This window comes from Cucumis melo, chromosome 9, assembly GCF_025177605.1.
Source record: "Cucumis melo cultivar AY chromosome 9, USDA_Cmelo_AY_1.0, whole genome shotgun sequence".
Classification (NCBI taxonomy): Eukaryota; Viridiplantae; Streptophyta; class Magnoliopsida; order Cucurbitales; family Cucurbitaceae; genus Cucumis; species Cucumis melo.
The window spans coordinates 18,582,318-18,607,974 of NC_066865.1; the positions used below are offsets into that span (position 1 = coordinate 18,582,318).

The following is a 25,657-nucleotide window of genomic DNA, read 5'->3' on the forward strand; positions in this document are numbered from 1 at the left end:
AAAGAAGATGCTCAAAGAATTTAAGAAGGACTTCATCTGCAGCTTTAAATTCCATAAATGATATACTAATGTTTTGAATAGTCTTTTAGTGGAAACTCCTCCGGAGTCTCTAGATCACCATTCAAACTTGGGCTCCAGACTTTGTCTCTTATATAAATACACTTCGCATGCGTCCGTTAATATTCTTTGAACCTTACCGCATAGAAGGATCTTTTAGAGTTGTCTAGTTCTTCTCAACTTATATAGGTTTCCTTTGGAGATGTCTTGTCTTATGAATTTATATAACCTCTTAACTCAAGGATGGAATATGAACTAGCATTGAATGAGAAATGAATGAATTCAAAGAATGCATGTGTTAAGCAAATGATCATAGATCCAACTCATCCTAAAAAGTTTACATTTTCTCAATTTTTTTGTTGCAAAATGTGAGTTTAGAGACTGATCTTGTCTAACGATAATAGTCGTTTTTTGACTGAAAATAGATCTTTTTTCCATCTTTCCTATGTCAAAACCTAGCATTTTCTTCATTTTCACTAATAAGCAAATGCAAATCAGCTCCATTCATAAGTCCCGCAACAAGAAATTAATATGGTAGAATGAATATAGGTTGACTCATTCATTCCATTAAAAGGAAAGGGGAAAAGAATTTAAGAAGTGGATGGATCCGACTTTCCTTAGGGCGAAGGCATTGATCTCATAATCTATAAGTAGTTAAAAAAGCTATTCTCTTTTTGAAGTTGAGTATCAGATATTTGAGAAGCTTGTCTCTGGCTGACTCGGATGATATGCCTCCCTTTGTCTACTATTTTCATTATTTCTTCTAATCCAAACACTCCTTATCTTCTTTGATGAGATAGAATGAAGCTCTGGCCTTGTGAAATAATAGTGGAGCCCTCACACTCAGTAAAGCACTATCTGATCTTTTTAGTATGCTAGGAGGCATTCCTCCTTCATAACCTCTGCATTCAGTCCCACCTTAATTATATGCTTCCTTTGGCAAAGGAAGATCCCCTTCCACTCTATAAAGTCGGTCTCTCACCAACTCATAGGTCTTCTATCCGCTTAGTGTAAGAAGAATGAATTTCTTGATTCTAGTTCCCCCATGCTTCCTTTCTTCATTCTTTTTATGCTTTATCTCTACCAATGATGAAAGAAAAATGAAGTTTCTCCCTCTAAGTGAAAGGAAGAGGTTCACTTATCATGTGTCTACTAGCTACTTCCGCTTTCTCTTCCTTGATCCTAGTTGGTTTTGCTTTCTCTTGCTTCTCGGTCGATTCCTGCTCTACCTATGCCTGGCTTCTATCTCTATACGCTTCATAGAGATTTAGGTTATCAAACTCTTGGTCTAACTTGGTCTAAGAATGAAATATTGCTACGTGGGAAAATGAAGATTGAATTCAACTTCTCTTTCTCTCTTTATCTTGATTCTAAACTCGGATATGAAATCAAGGGCTCACCCTTTTCTCCTAGCACTTCTAATCCTTGTCAATCTCTTCTCAATTAGATCTCTCCTCTCCTTCTACAACTAGCCTATAGCTCGATAAAATGGAAGAAAGATAGTTGAATCACATTCAAGAAGCAAATGAGTGAGAAAGAATCACAGTGAATTGAGGGAAAAGCCTCTCTTTTTGCCTTAGGAAATAGCAATAGAGAAACTTCTCCAGCAAGACAGAATCATGAGGGAAGAATTGGAACAATAGCCACGCAACATCTACAACCCCATCTCTTAGGACTTCTCGCCCCATTACAAGAGGGAAAAAAAGCCTCCTCGATCGACTACGAATGATATTCCACTTTCTTTCATGGAGCGGGTCAAGTCCTTTTAGTCGATCCCAAAACCTCACTTTTGAGCTACTCTTTCTCTTCTTACTTCAAGAGAAACCTTATTTGCAGTCCTATAAATTTCTCTCTAACCTTGAGTACTATAAATCTGACAAAACCTCAGATGGTAATGGCCCGCCCAGGCCTCGCTGTCGATTCTTTGGTTACCTCTGAGATAGATGCCTCCGCCTGAGAATACGTGATTTCTCTTATGTATCTCCCTCTTTTGATTTTATGCATCTTAAACGCACCCTATTGATTCAAAGAAAATGAGAAAGAGCTAGGGCAGTTAGTTCCAATTGTACTTCCCGTCTACAAGGACTTTGAAGTTAATTCGTATTCAACTTCCTACTTTCATCCTATATATTAGTGGACCTCTGAAAAATTAGAATTTCGAATCCCAAAAAGGTAAAGTAGGTTAAAACTCCAGTACTTGCACGAGTATTTGCTTCTCAAATTCTTCTAGTTCCATCTTTAACTTAGTGGATCAAAGAGCTTCGACCTGTCTATTGATAAGGACATATTCATTTACCTTTTGAGCTAAATTCAGAGTGCTAGCTTGAGTTATACACCTTTCTTTGGAAATGGATATGAGCCAAGGATCGATCTAGCCATCATACGACTGTATATATATCTTTATTCTCAGTGTCGAAGGTCTCCATTTCTCGGCCCTCGTTTCATTGACTCCCTTGGGATCGCAGAGGAAAAGTGGGAATACAGTTATCGATGCATTTCATAGATTGAAAGAGAAGCCTTTATGCATGAATTGAGTCAGCACTCGAAGACCTTCTTTTGCATCCACTCTCTCGCCTTCTTTCTTCAACTACTATATTAATCAATAGAAATGTTTGTGAGTGCTCCGAGAATAGTTTCAAATGCTAAGTTTTTCACCAAATGGTTTTTTAGGCATTCTTTTAAGTCAAATACCACTATGGAGGGGTTCGAGCAGGCACGGTGATCTATCTTAACTTCCTTCCCTTTCAACTTTAGTTGATGAGCAGCCTCGTTTAGCTAGACTTTCTTCCCCCCTTTGATTTAAGGGTTGCTTTCTAGTTGTCGAAAGCTTTTTTACCATTTAGAGACGTAAATAATGGCTAAAACCCTTTATCATAAAAAGGATAGATAGACGAGAAGTAGAAAGAAGTTAGGGGCGGTGATAAGGAAAGATGGAAGGCTTTAGAGCCCCTAAAAGACTCTACTTGCATAGGTCGGATGGGTTCAAATAAGAGAAAATATCATTGAGCCTATATGAGTGCCAAAAAAAAAACAAAAATAGCCCAATTAACTTTGGCTTTGGTTGACTATCTTAGGAAGCTTTTATTTTTCTTTCGTGCCTCCAATTTAGCAGTGATTGACAAATTTGCATGGAGGGTATTGTGAGCTCTTTTCTATTGTTAAATATCTACTTTCATCTTGTAGTCAATCCTTAAAATTTTCTCAATTCATGTTTATGTAATATTGAATGGTTGTGAAACAAAGTTAGGGGTGGAAATCTTGGAGGAATGTTAGGATGAGGATTTAGGAATTAATTTCTCTTTCTTAGAAGAATCTTAATCTATTCAAAGGTCTTCTTTTTTATTTTCAATCATCTGAGATAATCTTGCTAGTTCTTTAATTCTTGTTGGAAATTCTAGGATACTATGAGGTAATTTTTGCTTTCTTAATAGGTTTTGTTGCTTGTTTTCATGCCTTTGTTGAAAATCCCGAGGTTTTTTTTTATTGTTCCCATGCTTGGTTTATCACAAGAACTTCTTGAGTGTTTCCTGGTTGATTATCAACTATTCTACCTATTGGATCTAAAACCCAAATGTCCATACCGAAAGTGAAATCTTCTTGTGGAAGAGATTCTTCCACGCTAATTTTCCATTTACCATACAGGTGGTCTATTTTGGAATTCAATGGACTCAACTTGAGTTACTCTCCACCTTACAGTCATGCAAATCTCATAATTCACAAAAGTTTTCCTCTTTTGTTTCAAGTATTCGAAGAAGTTGAATTTCTCTCTTTCTCTTTCAGTTGTACATAAGAGAAGGGATAGAAGATTTCTGAAGGTAAAATGATTAACAAGTAGAAGAAAATGAAGAGAAAGGTTAGGGAAAGAAGAAAGAACACAGAGCTTAACTGGTTTAGCTAGGTTTATCTTCTTTATTACTTTTTAGTCTGTGAAGAATTTTACAATGAACTCCTCTCAACCCCATTTCTGACTTCTTTTGCATGTAGAAATTTAAATGATATGCTTCAATATTAGGCCTGATGGTTACATCAGAAAATAGGTATTTTGTTTTCATTTTTTTCTTTTTGTTTAACCAACTTGGTCAGCATGTCGAAGCATTGCCAGAGGTATGGATCTTGATAACTTAGGTATTTTTTATTTATTTATTTTCGGTATCCACCTTTACAAGCAACATGAAAACCGCTACATTGGTCTGCTTTTCAAGTATATCAAATTCAATTACATTAAGGCATCATATGAATTTTTTGTTTAATGACTTGGTCAGCATGTTGAAGCATTGCCCAAGGTATGGATCTTGACAAGTTCGATTTCTCTTTTCTCAATTTCTTCTCTAATGAAGTGATACCTAATATTTATATGTTTTATTATGTTGTGAAACTAATGATTCTTAGTTAGATAGATTATGCTCTAGTTATCACAACATATTTTTATTTTTCTTGTTTGATTTTGAAATCATTCAATAACCCTTTATTTCTCCAAGTTTTAAATCTCCACACCACATTTGACTTATTTGTCAACTAAAGAAACTCCATGAATATTGATTGAGATATTAGGATTGCAAATCATGAATATTACTAAATTGTCCCCTTAGCTGCATGGCTTATGGCCACATGGCGTTCCTTCTTGGCTGCATGTCAATCTCTTTAGAGGTTCTTGACATTTCCTAAACGCCTAACTTATTTGCCTAGCATACTCTTGGCCATCTAGCCTTGTCCTATAGAGGTTGTCTTGATGTCTCTCGAAACATACCACATCTCAACCTTTGGTCGTCCAACTTGTCTCTTCTGGACTCTTTTGGCCGCCTAAAGTATGCAACATGCCTTAGCCAACACTTGGCCAATCTTAAAAAATTATTTAGGCCTTCCTTTGTTACGATGACTTTTTTCTTTTGTCATCTTAAAAACGACACATCTTCCATAACACTTGAACTTAACCATCCAATCTTATTAAAGTTCATTTCTAATCTATCTTGGAGCAACAATCTTAAACCATCTTTCTCCTAACCTCAACCTCTAATCTCCTCTTGAGTTCCTTAAATGACTTTGGGATTCTTGGCTTTTAGGGTTTACATGCAAGATGCACGTCTTCCTCCTTGAAAATATGTATAATAGTGTGTGGAGGGGAGTCAAATATTACTTGAAAAACAAAGGTCCAGGTGACTGGTCGAACCTTTTTTATCCACTAAATCAAAGATTCTACCAGTTGACAATCGTCCGCGTCGAACTCTGAATAACGGGGCTTTTTAGAGTCTGAGTGGGAGATTGAGCTAAAGCGAGAGGTTTCCAAAGTCAATATGGTTCATAGAAAAGAATAAGAAGAAAGAAATCAATGAACAAGGGGTTGATTTTAGGTTAGTGGTCTGCGCCTATCCAACCGTTCCAAGATGGTACAATCTCTTAGATTAGTCATTCACCACCCACTAGATCCAGGAATCCCATCGCCTCAATGAACAAGGGTCTCAAATCGCTCGATGGATTGGCACTCTTATAGGCTTAATGATATTCTCTCTTATCCAAACTTATCCGACCTATGCAAGTAGTGCCCTTCAAAGGCTCTAAAGCCTTATCACGCCTCTAACTTGATTTCGACAGGTTGAAAGGTTACGACGTTTCGACGACAGCAACTGGAAAAAGATTCCGACGGCGTTGCGACATTCCAAAGTTGGACAGCGGTGGTTGGAGAATTCACTCAATACGGCAGCGGTTTGAGGAGTTATTTCTTAATACGCGCTGATGGTGGTGACTGAAGAATTGACTCAATACGACTGTAGTTTGATGGCATTGTATGGTTGCGGTCGCAGTTCAACAACGGCTGGAAAATTTACGCGGTGTGCCAATGGAGTAAGGAATCAATGGTAAGGGTTTCTCTTCGCTTCAGATGTTACACGGTGCATCCGATAAATTTCAACGACGGCTGGAGTAAGGAATCGACGGTAAGGGTTTTTGGATGTTATAGCTATGGATGGTGGTGGGTAAGAGTAGAAGATGATGGTGGATCGACGAGATGGGTATCTCGCAAGATAAGATTTCTTGGCTGCATAAAGTGCTTCACTTTAGAGAATCGAAATTGAGAGATAGGAAGAGTGAAGATTTTGAGAAAGACGAAGGAGACAAGAGAGTGAGAGAGGAGGGGAGGAGGAGAGAGAGAATTACCCGTTGAGAAGAAAGATGAGGAAGAAATTTGAAATGTGAGAGAAGCTGTGAAGGGAGAAATGAAGAGTTAACCAAGAGAGATGAAGATTTTCTTGAAATTTGAAATAGAGTAACTCTCATTGTATCGTACAAAAATTTAAACATTTATTTGTAAACATAAATGAATTTAAATGTTTTGTCATTTTTGGTTTAATGAATGTTTCGGACCTTCTCTAAATTACATTTTTTTTTATTTTAATTCAGAATTTATAGGTATAAAAATAGAACTAATTTAACAGAAAGAAATCTACATGTTCTTAAACTTTTAAAAATATTCAAAAACACTCTTACGATTAGTTTGAAATGAAAACCGTTAAATTTTGTTTCAAGAATACCTTTAGTTTAAAAAGAGTTCAAGAATATTTTTATTAATCTAAATTTTATACCAATTTTCTCACTAACTAAAATAAAAACTAAAAATTTAAATTTTAAGTTAAAATCATAGTCTTAAGTTTATTTTACTATCAACACACAGTAATTGATCACAAACAGAACCAATTTTTATAGTTGTTGTAATTAATACAGTTAAATGTCAAATAAAAAAGAAAAATTTTCATAAATATAACAAACTACTAAAATATTTACGGCTCGTGTAACAAAGCCCATAAAGTTAGCTATTTTTTAAATATTTCAGGTTTACTCTTTTGTATTTCATTCTCCTTCTCGCTGCGATTTTTTCTATCTTTCTTCCCTTCTTCTTTTTTTTCACTGCGATTTCTTTCTATCGTCTTTCTTCTTTCCCTCTTCTTTTTTTTACGTCGTTTAAATTTGGGTAACCAAATCTGATTTCTTTCTATCGTATTTCTTCTTTTTCTATTTTTTCGTTATGATCTCTTTTCATTGTCTTTCTTCTTTTCCTCGTCTTTCTCATTTTTCTCTTCTTTTTCCCTGTGATTTCTTTCCATTGTATTTCTTCTTTTTCTCTTTATTTTTATGTCGTTAGATTAGGGTAATCAAATCTAAAATATTGGGTATAAAGAATCTTGAAAAAAAAAAACGTTTAGATTTGAAATCGTTTAGATTGAAGTAGTCAAATCTAAATGATCTTATAAAAAAAATAAACGATCGTGTACCAAAAGAATAAAAAAATCGTTTAGCCAAATCTAAACGATCATGTACCAAAGAATCTTTAAAAAAATAAATGATCGTGTACTAAAAAAATATTGAAAAAAATCGTTTAGCCAAATCAAAATGATTGTGTAACAAATTTTGAAGAAAAAAATCGTTTAGATTTGGGGTAACCAAATCTAAACAATTGTAGCCAAATTTAAATGACCAAAGCTAAACGATCATGTAACTAAATCTAAACGATCGTGTAACCAAATTAAACGATAGAATTGAAAAAATAAATTGTTTAGATTTGGCTATCCAAATCTAAACGATCGTGTACCAAATATATCACGCACATTATTGACAGCAGTTGACGAGACATTTTTGGTATTTTCTATTGTGGGCCTATGGACTTTTTCTGCTTTCGAAATTTTTCTATACAATGTAAATATTTTGCCACTTTATTATATTTTTTAAAAGATCCCAATAAAAAATGTATTTGATTATTAACACTCTTTTGTATGACTAATTACAGTAAGTTTTTAGAAGAAATTTTCGTTTTAGAATTTTGTGAGATTTTGTGAGATTTTGTGGAGTCTTATGTTTTAACCAAGGTTTAAAATATCGATGTTAATGGATATATCAAAGTCTTGATTTTTCGATTTCAATGGTTATTTTTGAAAAAATTATTTAAAATATTCAAAAAATAAAATGATACCATTAAATAAATATTTTACTATTTTCAAATAAGTAAACATGTTTATTATTTATAATATATTTACATTATATTTATATTTGTGTCATTTGATGTTTATTTTATGTGGTCGTGGTGGATTTTTTAGGATGTATTGAAAATATCGATTCACCGCTTCTATCGGTATCGAATCCATGGAAATGTAAAAGTATCAATAGAAATATCGACATATCGATGAAAATTTAAAAGTATGGTTTTTATTATCAGTGTAAAAATTGGTTTAATGAAAATATTTTTGAAAGCTTAAGGAATATTTATGGAATTTTTCAATAATTCATGAACCTTTTTTAAACAAAACTTTTCAATAATTCAAGAGTATTTTTTAAACAAAATTTTAGCAACTTTAATTCAAAACTAAAGACAATGGTATTTTTGAACTGTTTTCGAAAGTTTAAGGGCATCTTTTAACTTTTAAAAGTTTAGAAACATTTCTGACATAAACCACTAGGGGTATTCTAACATCGACAACACAAACAACCCAGACTATCCATCCTAAATTTCTAATATTATTACAAAATATATTTTTTAACTTATAGATATGTTGAATTTTGATATTATGAAATTTTAGTAATTGATATGCGTTGTAAACAAATTTTAAGTTAATCAAGAATACACTCCATTTACAAGGAGTCCGAAAAGATATTAGTTGTGTTTGAAAAATCATGAAATGATTATCTGTATAAATCGATTGTTAATACACGACCGATTATAGCTTCCACAAAAATGATAATTATAAATCATCAATTATAGCAATTTTCATCTAATCTTTCATAACTTTGGTAAAATATTTCACAAAAATAACACCACCCATAAAATCAGTCAAATTTAGCGTATCTCCTCCTGCTCCTTTATAAAACTAAATTCATTTGAGAAATTGGACTTTCTGTCTCTCTTTAAATAGCTTAATTTGCTATTAAATTCTTCAAAACGTGCAACGTACAGTGTACATGTATTTCAGTCAAAATTAAGATTCATCACTCGAGAGGGTGTGGCTGAACTAAGATTTATGAATTAGTCATAAATTTTCATAGAACAAAGTCCTTTTTAAAAAAAAGTACAATCAAGTGAAATGTTACATAAACTTCACAACATAGTTAATAAGATAACGCAATATTACAAGATATTGTTTACACATATACCGGTGATAAAAGTAAAATTAGATTTGAACGTAAATTTAAACTAAAGTTATTCTATTCACTAGAGTAATAAAATAGCTAAAGAGCCCAATAGAACAACAAATGTGTTAGTACTTTGACACTAGATGCTCAACCATTTGAAGAAAAGTTCCAAAACCACGGATAAAATAAACCATACTAAATCACAAGGAAAACAAGAGAATGCAAACAAAGCAATGGAAAAGCACCCTTCAAAACATCTGACTGATTTATACAAAAGTGTAAATTACAAGACACCAATACAATGCTAAACATTCTCCAAAACATGATGCAACATACAGTTCATTAATACATAGTGGATGCTATGAAGGCTAAAGTATCAAACTCCATTAGCCATTAAGTTTTGCTATCAATGGTTATTGGTGCTACCTCTTGCTTTCCACCTGAATTCTGCAAAAGCCATAATTATAATGTTTTATTTCCAAAAGGGTTCGTTTCAAAATAAAATAAAATTGAGAAATTAGCTATTTGGTTTTGTAACTTACAACGGACTTTGCATGCTCCATCTTGTTCATTTTTGTAAAAATGTTGTCATAAAATTGTGCATCTCTCTTGTTGTATTCCCTCACCTTCTCTTTCAATTGCCTATATTCAATTTCATGTCCCTGCATTAACAGTATACACTACTACAAAATCTGCTTTACTTGACACTAGTAACTTTTACATACTTGACGTTTTTATTAAAAAAAACATCAATTATTGACCATTTTAAAGAAAAAACGTCAAGTATAGTTTTAAAAAAGTGGAATTTTCATGGAATTTTTTGAATTATTTTATGTTAGCTTTTACTTGACGTTTTTTTCGCGTCAAGTATAATGGCGATTTTACTTGATGTTTTTTTCGCATCAAGTATAGTGAACATTTACTTGATACAAAAAAAAATGTCAAGTATAGTTTTAAAAGGCAAGTTTTAACAAAAAATTTCGAACTATTTTATGTTAGATTTTACTTAACTTTTTTGTCATGTCAAGTATAGTGGAGGTTTTACTTGACGGTGTTTTCACATTAAGTATATGGAGATTTTACTTGACTTTTTTTTTTTTTTTGCGTCAAGTATAGTTAACATTTATCTTTATAAATTGAGAGTAGTTTGTGGAGAGACATGAATAGTCATACTACTTGTATTATTATTGTAAACTATGTACACATATGACTTATTGTTGAAGAATGAAATTACTGTTGACTAGAGAGTTTATTTTGTTGATGAATCTGTCTTTATTTGAATGAATGTAATACAAAAAATGGAAAATGGGAAATGAGAAATGTAAAAAGTGTCAAGTATACTACTTTACTTGACATATAAAAAGAGTCAAGTATATTATCTTACTTGACATGTAAACAACGTCAAGTATACTTGACACATAGAAAGGTATAATATCTTAGTTGACATGAAAATGACAACAAGAAATATAATACTTGACATTTTTTTAGTGTCAAGTAATAGGACTATACTTGACAGTCGATTACTTGGCGCTTTTTAAAACGTCAAGTATAGGTTTACTTGACACTATATAAACGTCAAGTAATCCAATTTTTGTAATAGTGATAATGATAAATAGCATTGTGTTAGACCTCCAATTGTGTTGCAATACAGTCGAAGAAAGAAGAAAGATAGTGCACATGTTATTGAGGAGGAAGGCACACTATGTGTTAGTGGGAGTGAGGGCAATACAAGTGGGGACCATAGTAGCGTTAGGGAACCATAGTTAGTTAGAGGAAAGAGGTAGTTAAATATGCCTAGTTTGGGAGAGAGAAGGGGGATAGTTTGTAGGTAGATTTTTTGCACTCTTCCTTGAGAGAGAGGATAGACATTAGGATGTAAATGGGTTGGGTTGTCGAGTTGCATTATTATTATTTTTTTCATTTCTAAATTTTAATGTTTGTAAATGGAAATCATCAAGCAATATAAATCAAATATGTTTTGCATCAAGTGAAGCAAAAAAAATTCTCAAAACTCATAAAAAAAATTTAACTTTTATTAAATAAATAAATAGTAATAAAGTTATATATATATATATATATATATATGCATATACATGACATGTACATGCATATGTATATACATACATATATATGTATATATTATATTAATTCAGGTTGGGTTTGGTTGACTGGAATTTTTTAAACCCTCCAACACGAGACCCAACCAACTCACATTTTAAACTAACCCAACCCAACCCATATAACCAAAGGAGGATGATGGAAACCGAATTTGAAAAGGGGGAAATACAATACATACGCCTTCGAAACGATGAAGAAAAAATGGTGAAAGACGAAACAATGAAGATGAGAACAGTGAAGACGAAAATGGTGAAGACGAAAACAATGAGAAACGAAAACGATGAAGACGAAATTAATGAAAGACGAAAATGGTGACAGATGAAAACAGTGAAGACCAAATCGGTCAAAGACAAAAACGGTGAAAACGAAGCAAAATAACCAGCGAAAATGAGGGAATCACACTCGGACTAAGGGAGGGTTGGGGAGGGATTACGTGGGATTGAAGGGGGAGAGGGAGGTTGGGGGAGTTGAAGAGGGATTGAGAGGAAAGAAAGAAAGGGAAGACGAGTTGAGAAGTGTAGGGAAGGGTTATGAACCCTAATACAAAGGTTATGATAACCCTTTCTGCAAATATGGGTTGGGTTTACATAACCCAACCCCACATATAAACTGAGGCCAAACGGCCCCTAAAAGTAAACCTTTTGAATGGATATTGTAGACTTGAAATTTGAATGTACAACATATATATATGTCACCTTGCAAATAACAATTTGTTTCCTTTGCATATTGAAAAACAATATGAAAAATTGTCTAAATTATGGAGAGATGAAAAAAGAAAAAAACAAACCCAACCTAACCCGAATATTTTGGGTTGGGTTTTGACCCTTGCATATTGAACCGATAGGGTTAATTTTTTGTTAGCCCAGATACTTTGGGTTGGTCCATAATTTTCCTCCAATCCAGCCCAACCCGACTTATGTACACTCCTAGTTGGTGGTGGGGGTTGTGGTTGTCAGATGTAGCAAGAAAGTTAGTCGACAACAACCATGGTAGAAGTAAGAAGGAATTTTCATAATTTTATGCATTGTTTAAATTAGGGAGAGGATCAATCATTACAAATTCAAAAATTAATTTTCTAAAAGTTGATTTCAATTATTGGTTTCCTAATAAATTATTTCATAAACTTTTTTTTCAAAATTTATTTTGAGGGGTTGTAATTTTAAAAAAATACTAAACATTTGAAAAGTTAAACCAATCACACCTTAAAACATGATCTTCATTTTGTCGTGTTTGCTTTCTAACTAAACATTACAAACTAAAAATGAACAGTTTCTAGTTCTTACTTTTCATTTGCTTTATGATTTGTGATTTATTACGTGTTGAGCCCCTCACTTATAAGTCGGAGTCTGCCATCGTAAAGCAACTAAGTTAGACTACTAAGGAGCTATTTAAAAAAAACTATAATGTAATTAGAATTAATGAAAATTAGAGGAGTGTTAGGAAACTCAAGTTATCAAAGAAAGAACAAAAATGAAATCGTGAAGCATGAAAATAGTGAGAAAGGTGGTTGGATTGATAACTGTCAAAACGAAGTGAGTTTTAGATTATGAATCGGGCCTAAAACTCTCAATCCAAACATGAGTTTTGAATTACCATGGAATCAATTTGAAGGTTTTATGAGAGAGAGTATTTTTAAGGGTGAAGGGAAGCTTGCATATTACATCACACTTGCTCTCTTTAAATAAAGGAGAGGAGAACAAATACAAGGATAAGATCTTACAAAGTACATAATCATACTAATTAAAGAAGATTAGGTGGAAGAGTAAAAGATAAGAAATAAAAGACTGCCTACTTTAGAGTACAGATGTGGCCTTGCAAAACAACCTCAACTAACTAACATAACAAGGAGTTAGAATGGAACTACGTAAACCTTTAATAGTTATGTCTTTAACAATACTACATTATAAACTCATTCTATTCTAGACCACCAAACACTTCTAGTGTTTATAGAAAAAGAATAACGTTAAAATTATTAAGGCATGTTTGGAAGACATTTCAAAATGTTTAAAATCATTTCAAAACATGTTTTTAATCATACGAAATTAATGTCGATAACATTGAAAATTGCATTTAAAAGTATTAGAATTAAATGATGACGCTCTGATCTCGTCTACACTCGTTGTCATTCTAGGCCCTACGTGGGTTACTTTCGGTTCGCTTCTCTCGATCTTGTCTCTTTTTCGAGTTGACTAGCATAAAGGAATTTTGCACTGATTTTGCATCAAGCCTAACATATTCCAATTCTTAAGTTAGTGTAGGAAGTGTATATTTCAGCTACTCTTTCCTTTTAGATCATTGAATGAGATTATTTATAATGCTCTTCCTCTAATAATTGCCTGTAGTAACATGTAACTTTACTAATATCGAGGTTGTTTTCTACGGTTGAGGTTATTCCGATTGGTATATAATTATTATATTCCTTGATTGACCTAAATGTCTAAACTCTAACTTTTCACTTTTGGTTTATTCAAATAAAGGAGGAGAAGAAGAAGAACCTTTCCCTTTTAGAAAGCTCGTTTCCTCATGTCTCCTCTAATATTTCTTTGGCTTAAGCCTGCTCTATAAATCTTGCTTTAGAGTACAACTCTTAACATTAAAGTATTAAATTAATTTTAAATGATAAAAAAAAAACATGTTTCAAAGTTGACAAAAGCAAATTTAAAAATATCAAAATCATTCCTAAAGATACACTAAATTTATGACAAACATAGAAGTACATTAAATAAATAAAGTTACTTGTTGAAGTCCAGCCAGATTGTTCATCTTTATCATCTAATATTAGGTTTTCCCACTTAGAAGAGTATTTTTATCCAAAACACAATTAAATCAAAAGCACTTGTGAAATGCTAGAGATTCAAACGAAGAGAAAGAAAAAAGCAATTATTCAGTACAACAATAGTTTTCATTTCTTATATAAAAAATGATATATTGTAGAAGTTTTCATAATAGCATTTTGTTTAAACACTAATTTATTCAAAGAGTATGCTTGACACACTCTTAAAAGCACTTAATATTACAATAAGCACTCGTTCCCAAATTTTAAATTCTCTACATGACTTTTGTGTGTATTTATTTATTTATTGGAAACAACTCAGCATACACCAACCCTTCCATATGGACAAATCACAGAGATTTATTCAAATATATAATGATGTTATTCATTACATTACTTTTCATTCAGTATTTTAGGCATTTAGTCCACCAGTTTTTACACCATAAGCAACCTATAATCCCTAATAGAATATTAATTATTCAATTCAGAGAAAAAAATATAATGAAACTTTCAAAATATGATTATTTCAGTGATTTGAGGTCGACAGTTAATTAAAGAGTGTGATTTTTAGGTTGGTATTTGATTAATGGAAAATTTATTTCAAGTAAATTAAAAATATTTATAGATATAGTAAAATTTTGATGTTCTTGAACTTTAATATGTTTATTAATTTCATAAAATTTTAAGTTTTGTCATATTTTATAATTATTTTAATTCAATTAGCTATATTATGAAACAGCTATGATTATATATATTACATGTCACATTATTTTGTGTGTTTGTGTTTTTTTTTTTTATAATACCTAATATTTTCTAGAGGTTAATGTAGTATTTTTCATATGTATATATTAAAAAACAGATAACCTAAATATTTGAAAAGAAAGTAGATTTAATATAAACTTAGAACGTTTAAGGGAAAAACGTTACATTCCAATATGGATTATTTTTTAATATAGCAAAGAAATTGAAACTATTTACAAACTATTATAAAATCTTCAATTTCTCTATAACTGATTTGATGGTTTTTTTTTTCTTATATATTTTGTAAATAGTTTCAATATTTTTTATAATTTTTCTTACAAATATATTATTTTTTTCTCTCAATTTGTTTCATTTTAGCTTCTAGATATTTAATTGTCTAATTTTAATCTTCTAACTTTCGATAAATCTTAAATGGAGTCCTCTGTTAAAATTGATCAACTAACCAGAATACTTTTTCATTAAAAAAAATTAAAATAAGTGAATATGTTTCAAAGTTTATAATAAAAAATTTTGATATAACAATTTCTTTTTTAAAAAAAAAACAACCATAAACTAATATTTAGATCTAAATTTAAAATTTATATAAAAATATAATAACTAAAATTGAGGAATTGATAAAGATTGAAATTGAATGACTTTTGAAATTTATTTTTTATCTTTCTGAAAAGTTCAATAACTAATATCTTTTGGAATTTTCTAGTTAAGTAATTGAATCTTATTTAATTTAAAAAATTTTGAAAAAAAAAAAAACATTATAAATATCTTTCCCACTAAAGCATACTTTACCAATATGTCACATACAAAAGTTTCAACAATTTCCTCCTTACATTTTTCCTTTTATCCTAGAAAAAGTATTTGGTCCAAAAATAGAAGAAAAGGTTTGCATTATTTCTTTATGTTTATTAGTGTTATCTAGTGAAGTGTATAACTTAGGTTAAATTAATTTATTGATAAAGCAAAATTTGCAATCAAGGGAAGAATGGGACTCTTTAAATAATGAAATTTTCTTTTTACAAAATAAACATAATTTATGTTTAGGAAATTGTTCGCTATGATAAGGTCATAACAAAAGAAGAAAAAAAACTACCATTTTGTTACGATATATAACTTTTTGTTTATTAAAATATATTTTTATATTATTTTTTTCAATTACTAATTTTTTCAAATGATTCGGATAAATACTAGCTCCATTCTCTCAACTTAGAAGAAATTTATTCAATTTTAATTTCTATGTTTTTAATTGTCTAAAGATTATTATTTCTCGTAATTTCAATAAATCTTATATTTTGTTTCTAAATTCAATATTTATCAAAATTGGTTAAATAATAACAAATAATAATCTTGCATGCAAGTAAATAAAATATATGAACATTATTGTTTATCGTCAACTCCAAAACCCAATCGTTGTTGCGTCCGATAAATTCACTATCTTAACAACAAAATTTGATACAACCTTAGTGCTAAACCACATTTGTGGGTTCCTCTCCAAATTTAATACAATGTTCCAATTCAAGCATAAAACTCGTCAATAAAAGAAATGGAATCGATAGAAATAGGACAACAAGTGTATATATATATATATATATATATATATATATATATATATATATATATATATATATTATATTGTTCCAATACCAATAGTTGTCTTTTTAAGGGGGAGATAAGAAACGTTTTAAACTTTAATTGAAAGATGGATTTAGAATTAATTGAAGAACTAATTTTAAAATGGTAATAAAAATAAATAATAAAACGTTATAGGTGACAGAATGATTTTAATAAGTCAACAATAAAACATTTGGCATTCCTGCTTCTGCTCAAACATCTTATTATTCCAAACATCATTGAAATCAATGGATCCCATAGTTATGTTGACAATTTCACATTTTGTTTTCTCATATTATATTTCAACGAAATTTTAGAATATTTTGAGAAAATTTTTGTTCTTTTAGAAATTATCTATGTTAGTTTACTTAAGATAGACACAAATTGTGTAGGGTCACATGTTAATATCATTTACATCCAAAGATGTAACTTTGTCAACGTGCTATTTCTTCTTATTTCTAACTTTTCTCTATTCTTCAACTTCATTTTCAATCCAAAATTCATTACCAAAGAACTGGCATTAAGAAGATAAAAAACCACACAAACAAACCTATGATTATTTTCAACACAATTCAAACATTTTATACCAAATCTCCCCATCATTTCACTTCAAAATTGAGCTAACATGAATTTTTATTTCTTTTACTATTTAAGTTCTAATCTATTTCATATTCCAAGCCAAAATGGTCAATTAAAATTAAAATATATATATATATATATATATATATATATATATATATATATATTTGTAAATAATAAAACTATTGAAAAATATTTTAAAACAATGATTGAAAATATTGTCTATTATTGGTATGATTTAAATTTTTATTTATTTTTCTTATATTTGAAAATGTTAATCAATATAAACCATTAAAAAGGAATGTATAAAAGAAGGAGACTAATGAAAAATCAAAAGGAAAAAGGTTAAGCGAAGACAGTGCCAACAAGGCGTTGTTATGCACTATCTCTCTCTCTCTCTCTCTCTCTCTCTCTCTATCTATAAAAGTAAAGCTCAATCACTTCCTTTTCCCACTCTCTCACACACAAAACCATTAATACAATAAAATCTCCATTTACAAATCCAATTCCAAATCTAAACCCCCTTCATTCTTCCAACTATGATTTCCCCATTTCTATTCATATTTTCTTGTTTATCATCAACTGTATTTGGTATTTCCGATGAGCTCATAAGCCCGAGGAAGCTGCCGATGTTCGTGGATGACCTCCCCGATATGCCCAAACTCCTCGGCTTCCATGGCCAACATCCTAATCATCTTCAGATTGGCATGTTCCTCAAAACATGGGTAATTTCTTTCACTTTTCAATATTTCTTTATCTCTTTTTCTGATGTTTTGGTAAGTCATATTATAAATGGGTGTTTTATTATATTTATTATTATTAATTTCTCTTCCTTCATTCTGCTTTGAATTATTGTGGGATTTGGAATAGTATACGATTCTACCGTATGAGACATTATTTTTCTTAAGAGAAAAATAAAAATATCTGACTTTGAGAACTTGTATTGACTTGTTAATGGGAAATTATTGCAGACATAAATTCAATTATGATATATGATGATGATTCCAAGGACATAATTCTAGAACAAGGAAGGAATTCACTTGTCCAGTTGTCTTATAGTATTGGGTCATCATTAAATACTCGACAAAACTTTTTCATCTTTTAAATTACATTTTAGGGGTTTTCCAAAAACAAAAAATATATTATCTTTATTCGATGGTTTAGAATAATTTGTTGATTTTATTGTGTTTTGTTCTTTCAATGGTAGAAATTTCACCGAGATCTTCCCCCTACTCCTGTTTTTGCTTACGGAATTTCCAAGGACTCTGCCACAGTTCCTGGTCCCACAATTGAGGCCATCCACGGAATCTCCACGTATGTGACGTGGCAAAATCACCTCCCTTCAAAACACATTCTTCCATGGGACCCCACAATTCCGACCGCCATCCCCGCTGGAAACAACGGCGTCCCAACGGTGGTTCATCTACATGGTGGCATCACCGAGCCGGCTAGCGATGGCCACGCCACCTCATGGTTCACTAATGGCTTCAAGAACAAAGGACCTTCGTGGACCAAGAAAACATATCATTATGCCAATCAGCAACACCCTGGCAATCTTTGGTACCATGATCATGCCATGGGGTTGACTAGAGTCAACCTTCTTGCTGGCCTCGTCGGAGCTTATATAATTCGCCACCCCGACGTTGAGGCCCCACTTCGGCTCCCTTATGGCCGTGAATTTGACCGATCGTTACTTGTCTTTGACCGAAGCTTCCTTTACAATGGTTCTATTTTCATGAATTCAACAGGCAACAACCCCTCTATACATCCTCAATGGCAACCTGAATACTTTGGCGACGTTATCGTGGTCAATGGCAAAGCCTGGCCACGGATGAGAGTACGACGCTGCAAATATCGATTTCGCATCATCAATGCTGGCAATGCTAGATTTTACAGATTCTTCTTCACCAATGGTCTTAAATTCATACAAGTGGCATCTGACTCGGCTTATCTTGCAAAACCTGTAGTATCCAAAGCTATCCTACTAGCACCATCTGAGATTGCTGATGTGGTGATTGATTTTTCAAAATCAACGACTAACACGGTCATCCTAGCCAATGATGCAGCCTACCCTTATCCGTCTGGCGACCCCGTCAATGAAGCTAATAGCAAAGTGATGAAATTTTACATTTCAAAAAACAAAGAAGTTGAAACACAGCATGTTCCCAAGAAACTAATACAATATCCAAAACCAGATTTATCTAGCGCATCATATACTCGGTACATTGCCATGTATGAGTACACGAGCGACATTGACGAGCCAACGCATTTATACCTTAACGGGAAACCATATGAAGCGCCTGTGACAGAGAAACCAAAGGTAGGGAGCACAGAGATATGGTATGTGATCAATCTAACGGAAGATAACCATCCATTACACATTCACATGGGGCTATTGGCCGCATTGGAACAAACGGAGTTGGTTCACCTAGAAGAATTTAAGGATTGTATGACGAAAAAGAACGATGCAGTGAAGTGCAAAATCAAAGAACATGCACGTGGAAAGAGAATAAAGGTAAATAGTCATGAGAAAGGGTGGAAGAATGTGTACAAGATGATGCCTGGATTTGTGACAAAGATACTTGTGAGATTTTCCAATATACATTCCAACGCATCATACCCATTTGATGCAACCGCAGAACCCGGCTACGTGTACCATTGTCACGTAAGTAGCAAGTTAATTTCTTCTTTGACTAAAGTTTTTAAAGTGAGAAAAGAAATAACTAGTGTTGTGTTGTGAATGCAGATCCTGGATCATGAAGACAATGCTATGATGAGACCATTTAAGTTGGTTTACTGAGAAAAAGCTGCAGAGACAAGGACCAACCCAACTCAACCCAACCTAAATGAATGTTTGAATTATGGCTTATTAATGAATTACTGGTTAGCTTTTGTACTGTACCCTACCCAATAAACATAACAGAAAGCCAATTAAAATGGAGAATGCAATCCACAAAAAGGTAGATCATGCTAGTGTCTTACCTTGAGCAAGCGTTCCCCTACATGAAAACCCAAAATCCCAAACGCTTGAACCTAGCAAAAATAATACAGAAACCAATTACAGATGAAATTCAATACAATGTGTATTTGTTCAAATGTCAGTGCCAATGAAATAAATGTGAAACACATTCTATATTGATTTGTTTAGCCAAACCAACAAGCCGTTCGTGTTCTCCAATATCATTCTTATTAAAAACAGAACTTTTTCTTCTGAGATATAAATGTAATAAGAAGAAGACAAGTCTCAACACAAGAAATTATACATGTGGCCGTATGCATCGTAAATACAGCTCTAGTTTACATATGCAACTTTTAAGCCTCTGGCATAATAACCCAACTTAAAATCCTAAAACCACTCAACTACGAAAAGAAGAAAAGAATTTATCGGCCTCCTTGGGTCCACTTAGAAAGAATACAATTTGAGCATAAACTACAAATGTATTTACTAGTTTTGTATATCTACTAAGGGTTTCCAAAAAAAAATACCCTCCCCCCTGCAAAAGAAAGTGCCCGAGCATCTTTCAAGTGTGTCTACAGCAAAACCAGATGAAATGATCTGGATAGAGTATTGCCAAGATGATAGTGAAACTAATTGGTTTCGTCCTATGCAAGAAACAGAGCCTCCAAATAATCATCAACGTAAGCCAAGCAAGGCCAGTGATCAGTTCGAATTCGGACTAACGTTGAAAAATCCGAAACTTCCATCTGAAAGAGAAGGTGAAACCTTGGTGGAAGAAATATCAAAATATGGAAGTGACCCATGTTTCTCTTATAACTACTGACAAGACTTCCCATTTCATCTTCATTTGAAAAATATGTAAGACGTAGTGGGCCTCTGTCAAGATCAGGTACTGAAGAGGTCGCTTGTGAGAAGTTCTCAGATGCCATGTCCTCCCAGATGACATTCTTGATAATATTTCGATCCTTCACAATTTGAATGAGCTGTTCACCCACAACGCTCACGATAAAAGGAGCCAGGTAGAGTTCAGCAGCCTCAATTAAAGAAGCCACTGAGACTTCGAGTAGTTTGACTGATCTGGTTCCCCCAATAGCTGCAACTCCCTTGCCTCCTTTCAGTGAAAATGTCTCCCGCCCAGTACTGGAAGACGTCCCACATGCCTCCCATAGGGCATTGAATAAATCGGAATAATAACCAGGGATTTCATCCATTGATACATCTGACGGGACAACAGCTTTAAGAAACAAATCTTCAAGTCCAACCGTGATACTCTCAAGCGGACCACGAATGATCTGGCCACTTCCTGCTGTAGATTCAATTGAGACATCAACAAATCCTGGTGTGGGCTCCCTTGGTTCCAATTCAACTGCGACCAGAGCCTTAAATCTTTCTTCTTTTCCATAACCATTCTGTATAGGAACGATGTCCAATGAGGAGACCCCCCTCGAACCAGTATCTTCATCCCCAGGAGACTCTCCCAAAATAAAAGGTATATGACGGGATGGAATAGGACCAAATGATGCAGAAGAAGAAAACTTGAGCACAGTTGCATACATTGCAGGATGATTACCCATATCATCCAATTTCTTAGCAAATGTATCACTTCCCCAAATACGATTAAATGGCTCTGAATCAAAACTTAAACTACAAAATATTGTAACTTTAAGCCCTGGCATATGTCTGTAGTCGGGAATGCATGAAAAATGTCTCCTTAATATATCCAAAATCCTGGAAATCTTGGAGTCCATTACACGCAAAGGCTCCTGAGGTAGATTAATTTTTTCAATATTAGATGAGAATTCAGTCACCCTTTCTTCAACCACAGTTTCAGTGTCCATGATACCCTCAGGAAAACCAGACTTGTCATTTTCAACTCCTAGAGTTGATAGAGATAAGGACCAAGAATGTTTTACAAGTAATGGAATTTTTCGTCTTAAATGTATATAGGATGAGATGTTTCTGCACTTCTTGAGATCATGAGAAAGTCGTGGAGACTGGACATTGTATAAAGCGCCAGAATGAAGAGTCTGTGAAATGCCGAAGGGTTGATCTCCAAGTTTTAGCAAGTCCCTAAGCTTCTTTCCAGGTACACAAGTCAGCATACGCAGGTAGATCCTGAAATATACCAAAAATTAAGAAAGATTCAACGGAACAGTAAGTAAGTCTGCATTACTATCTACATCGTTTCAAATTGTGCAACAATCTGCATAAAAAGATGGAAATTGAAAGAACATGAGACAATCTTGAACTTAAATACCTTGCATTATCACGAACTTCCAAGTCAGGAAAATATAGGCAAGTAAATGCAAGCAGATGAGACATTTTAAGGAACAATCGAGAGCTTTGGTGATGCATCAACAATGTCCGGCAAATGCCAAGTACCTTACTTCCAAGAGACCAAGATTTTATCCCCGTATCTGGTCCATGTTTCTCAACAAGAAACAACATGAACTTCGCAAAAATTCCTAGCAATCCACTGGGAGGTATCGTATCATTTTCAGCCATTCTATTGAATACTGAGAAACAAGAAACTAATTGGTAGTTGATTGCAACTTTCGGAAGCAAATGCTCGTCAAATTTCTGGAGTAGGTTCTCTCCTAACCATCTGTGTTTTTGACACCCTAACAATCGGTCAGCAAAAGCAACAATGACGGGAACCAATCTCTGACTTTCCAATATTGACTCCACAAGCATCTCCTGCAAGGTAAATATTGAAGACATCAAAATACAGTTGAGTTTCTTTTTCAGTTGACCACCACTCCCCATCCTAACAAATAAGCAGAAAGAGAGAGAAGCCTTCAGCTCTTTCTCATGTATGTAAAGGCCTCTAATGGCTAGGAAACGATTACCTCCCCCAACTCCTCTAGATGGAAAATTTTTCATACATGCTTTAAACTTCTACCCCATTAGAGAAAAATTGAGGTGGTTTCACACGCTACAACACCAGAGAGAGATATCCCTAGAATTGGATACTGTTCTATTAGCTCGTGATTCTAAACCTCATATATATATTTGCAAATGATGTTCTATATGGTTCACATTTTTCATAGTTCAGACAATTCTCCAGTAGAACAACACTCAGTACATAATACTGGAAAATAGAAGTTTAATAAGAGTAATAAATTTAACATAAGAGTAGTAAATTTTCTTGAAATTTAATAACAATTCACTTTGACTTACTACTTAGTAGTTAAGAAAATTGTAAATTTAAACAAAACAGCAACAAAAATATAGCAGCGAAGAACCTGCAACATATGGAAGATGTTGGAATCCACAAGACTTTTGATGGTGTTCGAGTCAGAGACAGAATGAGATGACGACCCAATCAAGAATTTATGGAAGGCACGAAAAGCAACAGCAGTTTCTGTGCTTCCTGAGGGTAGCCATTTGAAAGCTGATACGCATACCAGACCATCTTGAAGAAGCTTCACCACTGACTTCCCAGATTCTGAATCTTCGCCTGAAACAGTCTCTGCTTTGTGCACTGTGCTACGAATTGAAGTAAAGGCAAGAAGGTCAAGCTTCAAAGCTTTAAGAGCAAGCGGATCAAACACTGCAGGATAGAAGCTCAAGCCCATTTCAGCAACAGAATTTATCTTTTTTCCAAGTGAACTATCAATCCTGAATAAACCCAACAACCAATGGAGTGCAAGCAAACGGAAAACCAGATGTTGCTGTGTTTCTTTAGAGATCGACAAAAGACGGCGAGCAATCTCGCGTTCTTGCTCATCAAATGCATCTAAAAAATGCAAATACATCATCAAAACAACATGGCACAGTAATGGATCAAAGGAATATATCATTCCAAAGAATTGCACCTTCAACATTGACGCCTGCAACTCCAAAGCTGAAGCTACAGGCATTATCATAGCCATGAATTCCACCATAGCAGGCGGAGTGAGAATTTGTGGTGATTCAAGCAAGAACGCTATTGCCCTCCTCAATTCCTTAGAATTCAATCCAGCTGAAACCTCTCGAATTGAACTCGAATCTGGAGCAAGAACAGATTGCGGAACGTTGAAAGGAACCAAAGGAATAGACGTGCTGAGTATCGAGACGCTTGATCTTTGTGCAACGATATTACTGATGACGGTTGTGAAAAGCAAAATATAGCTCTGGGATGAGTGCGTGCGCTCGCTTTGGCACAAACTCCATAGATGTCCCACAACATGGGACAGTAAACAAGGGTAAGCCTTCTCCAATTCCCTCAAGCACTCACACGCAATTGCTCGAGCCTGCCTATCAATCCCATGATTAGGGCGGTTAACAACAGTAAGCAGCAATTCAGTCAAGCTCTCATGCAATCGAACATCGAAATTCCGCAAAGCATCAACGGAAATGAAAATGGAGGTAGTGGAGACCATAATTTGCTCCTTGAGAGAGAACGTGAAAAGGCCATCAGAGTTCGGAGATTGTAAAATCACACGAAGGGTTTCAACCAAACGCTCGAGTATGGATTCAGACAAAACAGAGTCGGAAGAATCGGGAAAATCAGAAAAGGAAACAAATTCATCGATGAAATGGAGAAGCTGAAGCTTGAGATTAAGAGGGAAATCCCGCTTGAGGATGGAGGAGAGAACCAAGTCGATAAGAGAAGAAGCGGTGATGGAAAATTGAGAAGACCATCGGTGAAGACGAGGGCCGCCGCTGTGGAAGTCCTCGATGAGGGATTCCCAATCTTGAAGGGGAAGGGACTTCAATGGCGGTTTGCTATTGTCGGAAGTATGATCAGTCATACTCTAATTCTAATTGGTCGTGAGGTCCAGTTTGGTTGATTATCGATGAGAGAAGACGATGGAAAGGCTCAACGGAGTTAACATAGCGACGATTCCAAAAGAGAGAAGGAGAAGAAAGTGGAGGGAAGTTTGATGAGGAGGAACGAAATCTGAAGGGGGAAAGGTGCCATTGTTGAAATTTGAGAGGAGAAAATTGTGAATATTCCTACTAAATCGGATATGTCACCGTTGTTTGGTAAGAAAAGAAAAAAAAAGAAAAATGGACGGACGGCGAGTTTTGGAGGGCACGGTGGTGGTGGCGATTGAGTTAAAGGTGGAATGAGGATGGGAGAATCGTAGGCCAGCAGTTGCGAGGCCTGCCCCAAAACATAGCAGATTTCGACCACTAAAGCTCTAAGCCCAAAACAATATAGAAGGGATGTTTTAGAATAGGTCCATAATAACAATTTTAAACTTGTCATTTTGAGGTAAAATTTAAAAAAAATACAATAAATAAGAATTTGCAAAAATCCAAATTATCTTTGTTAAGCTAAAATAAAATAAATACACTTAAATTAAAATTGAAACATAATTATAGCTAGGGGTGAGTATGGTAGGCTGAAAAATCGAAACGAACTACCGAAAAACGAAGTCGGGCAGTTATAACAGTACATTGGCGCTCAGGTTTCGGTTCTAGAAACTCAAAAATCGAGAGGTCGGTCGGTTTGAACCGACCCATGTATTTTAAATAATATATATATACTATATTATATAATTATAAGTTTAGGTTTAAAAAGAGAAATAAAATAATGTAATTCTTCATTTTTAAAATCTTTTATCAAAGAAAATTTTACTCCAACCATAAACCACATAATATTTGTAAAAGGAAATTCAAAGGTCAAACAAAAAAGAAATTGAATCTATATATTTCACATTTCAAAAAACAAAGGAAAAAAGGAAAAGAAAAAAAAAAAGAAA

General features: G+C 33.6%; 2 protein-coding genes across 2 annotated transcripts; one reads left to right on the top strand and one right to left on the bottom strand.

Annotated features, from left to right (window-relative positions):
- The first annotated feature begins 17,339 nt into the window (after positions 1 to 17,339).
- LOC103503869 (multicopper oxidase LPR1-like) lies at positions 17,340 to 20,142 on the top strand. Its single transcript, XM_008468257.3, has 3 exons — positions 17,340 to 17,730; positions 18,213 to 19,670; positions 19,752 to 20,142. The coding sequence occupies exons 1-3, from the start codon at positions 17,545 to 17,547 to the stop codon at positions 19,803 to 19,805; spliced, it is 1,698 nt and encodes a 565-aa protein (XP_008466479.1). The 5' UTR covers positions 17,340 to 17,544; the 3' UTR covers positions 19,806 to 20,142.
- A 103-nt stretch (positions 20,143 to 20,245) lies between these two features.
- Positions 20,246 to 25,058, bottom strand: LOC103503880 (uncharacterized). Its single transcript, XM_008468269.3, has 3 exons — positions 23,210 to 25,058; positions 22,222 to 22,661; positions 20,246 to 22,079 (listed from the first exon to the last, which is right to left on the bottom strand). The coding sequence occupies exons 1-3, from the start codon at positions 24,698 to 24,700 to the stop codon at positions 20,609 to 20,611; spliced, it is 3,402 nt and encodes a 1,133-aa protein (XP_008466491.1). The 5' UTR covers positions 24,701 to 25,058; the 3' UTR covers positions 20,246 to 20,608.
- Positions 25,059 to 25,657: the final 599 nt, after the last annotated feature.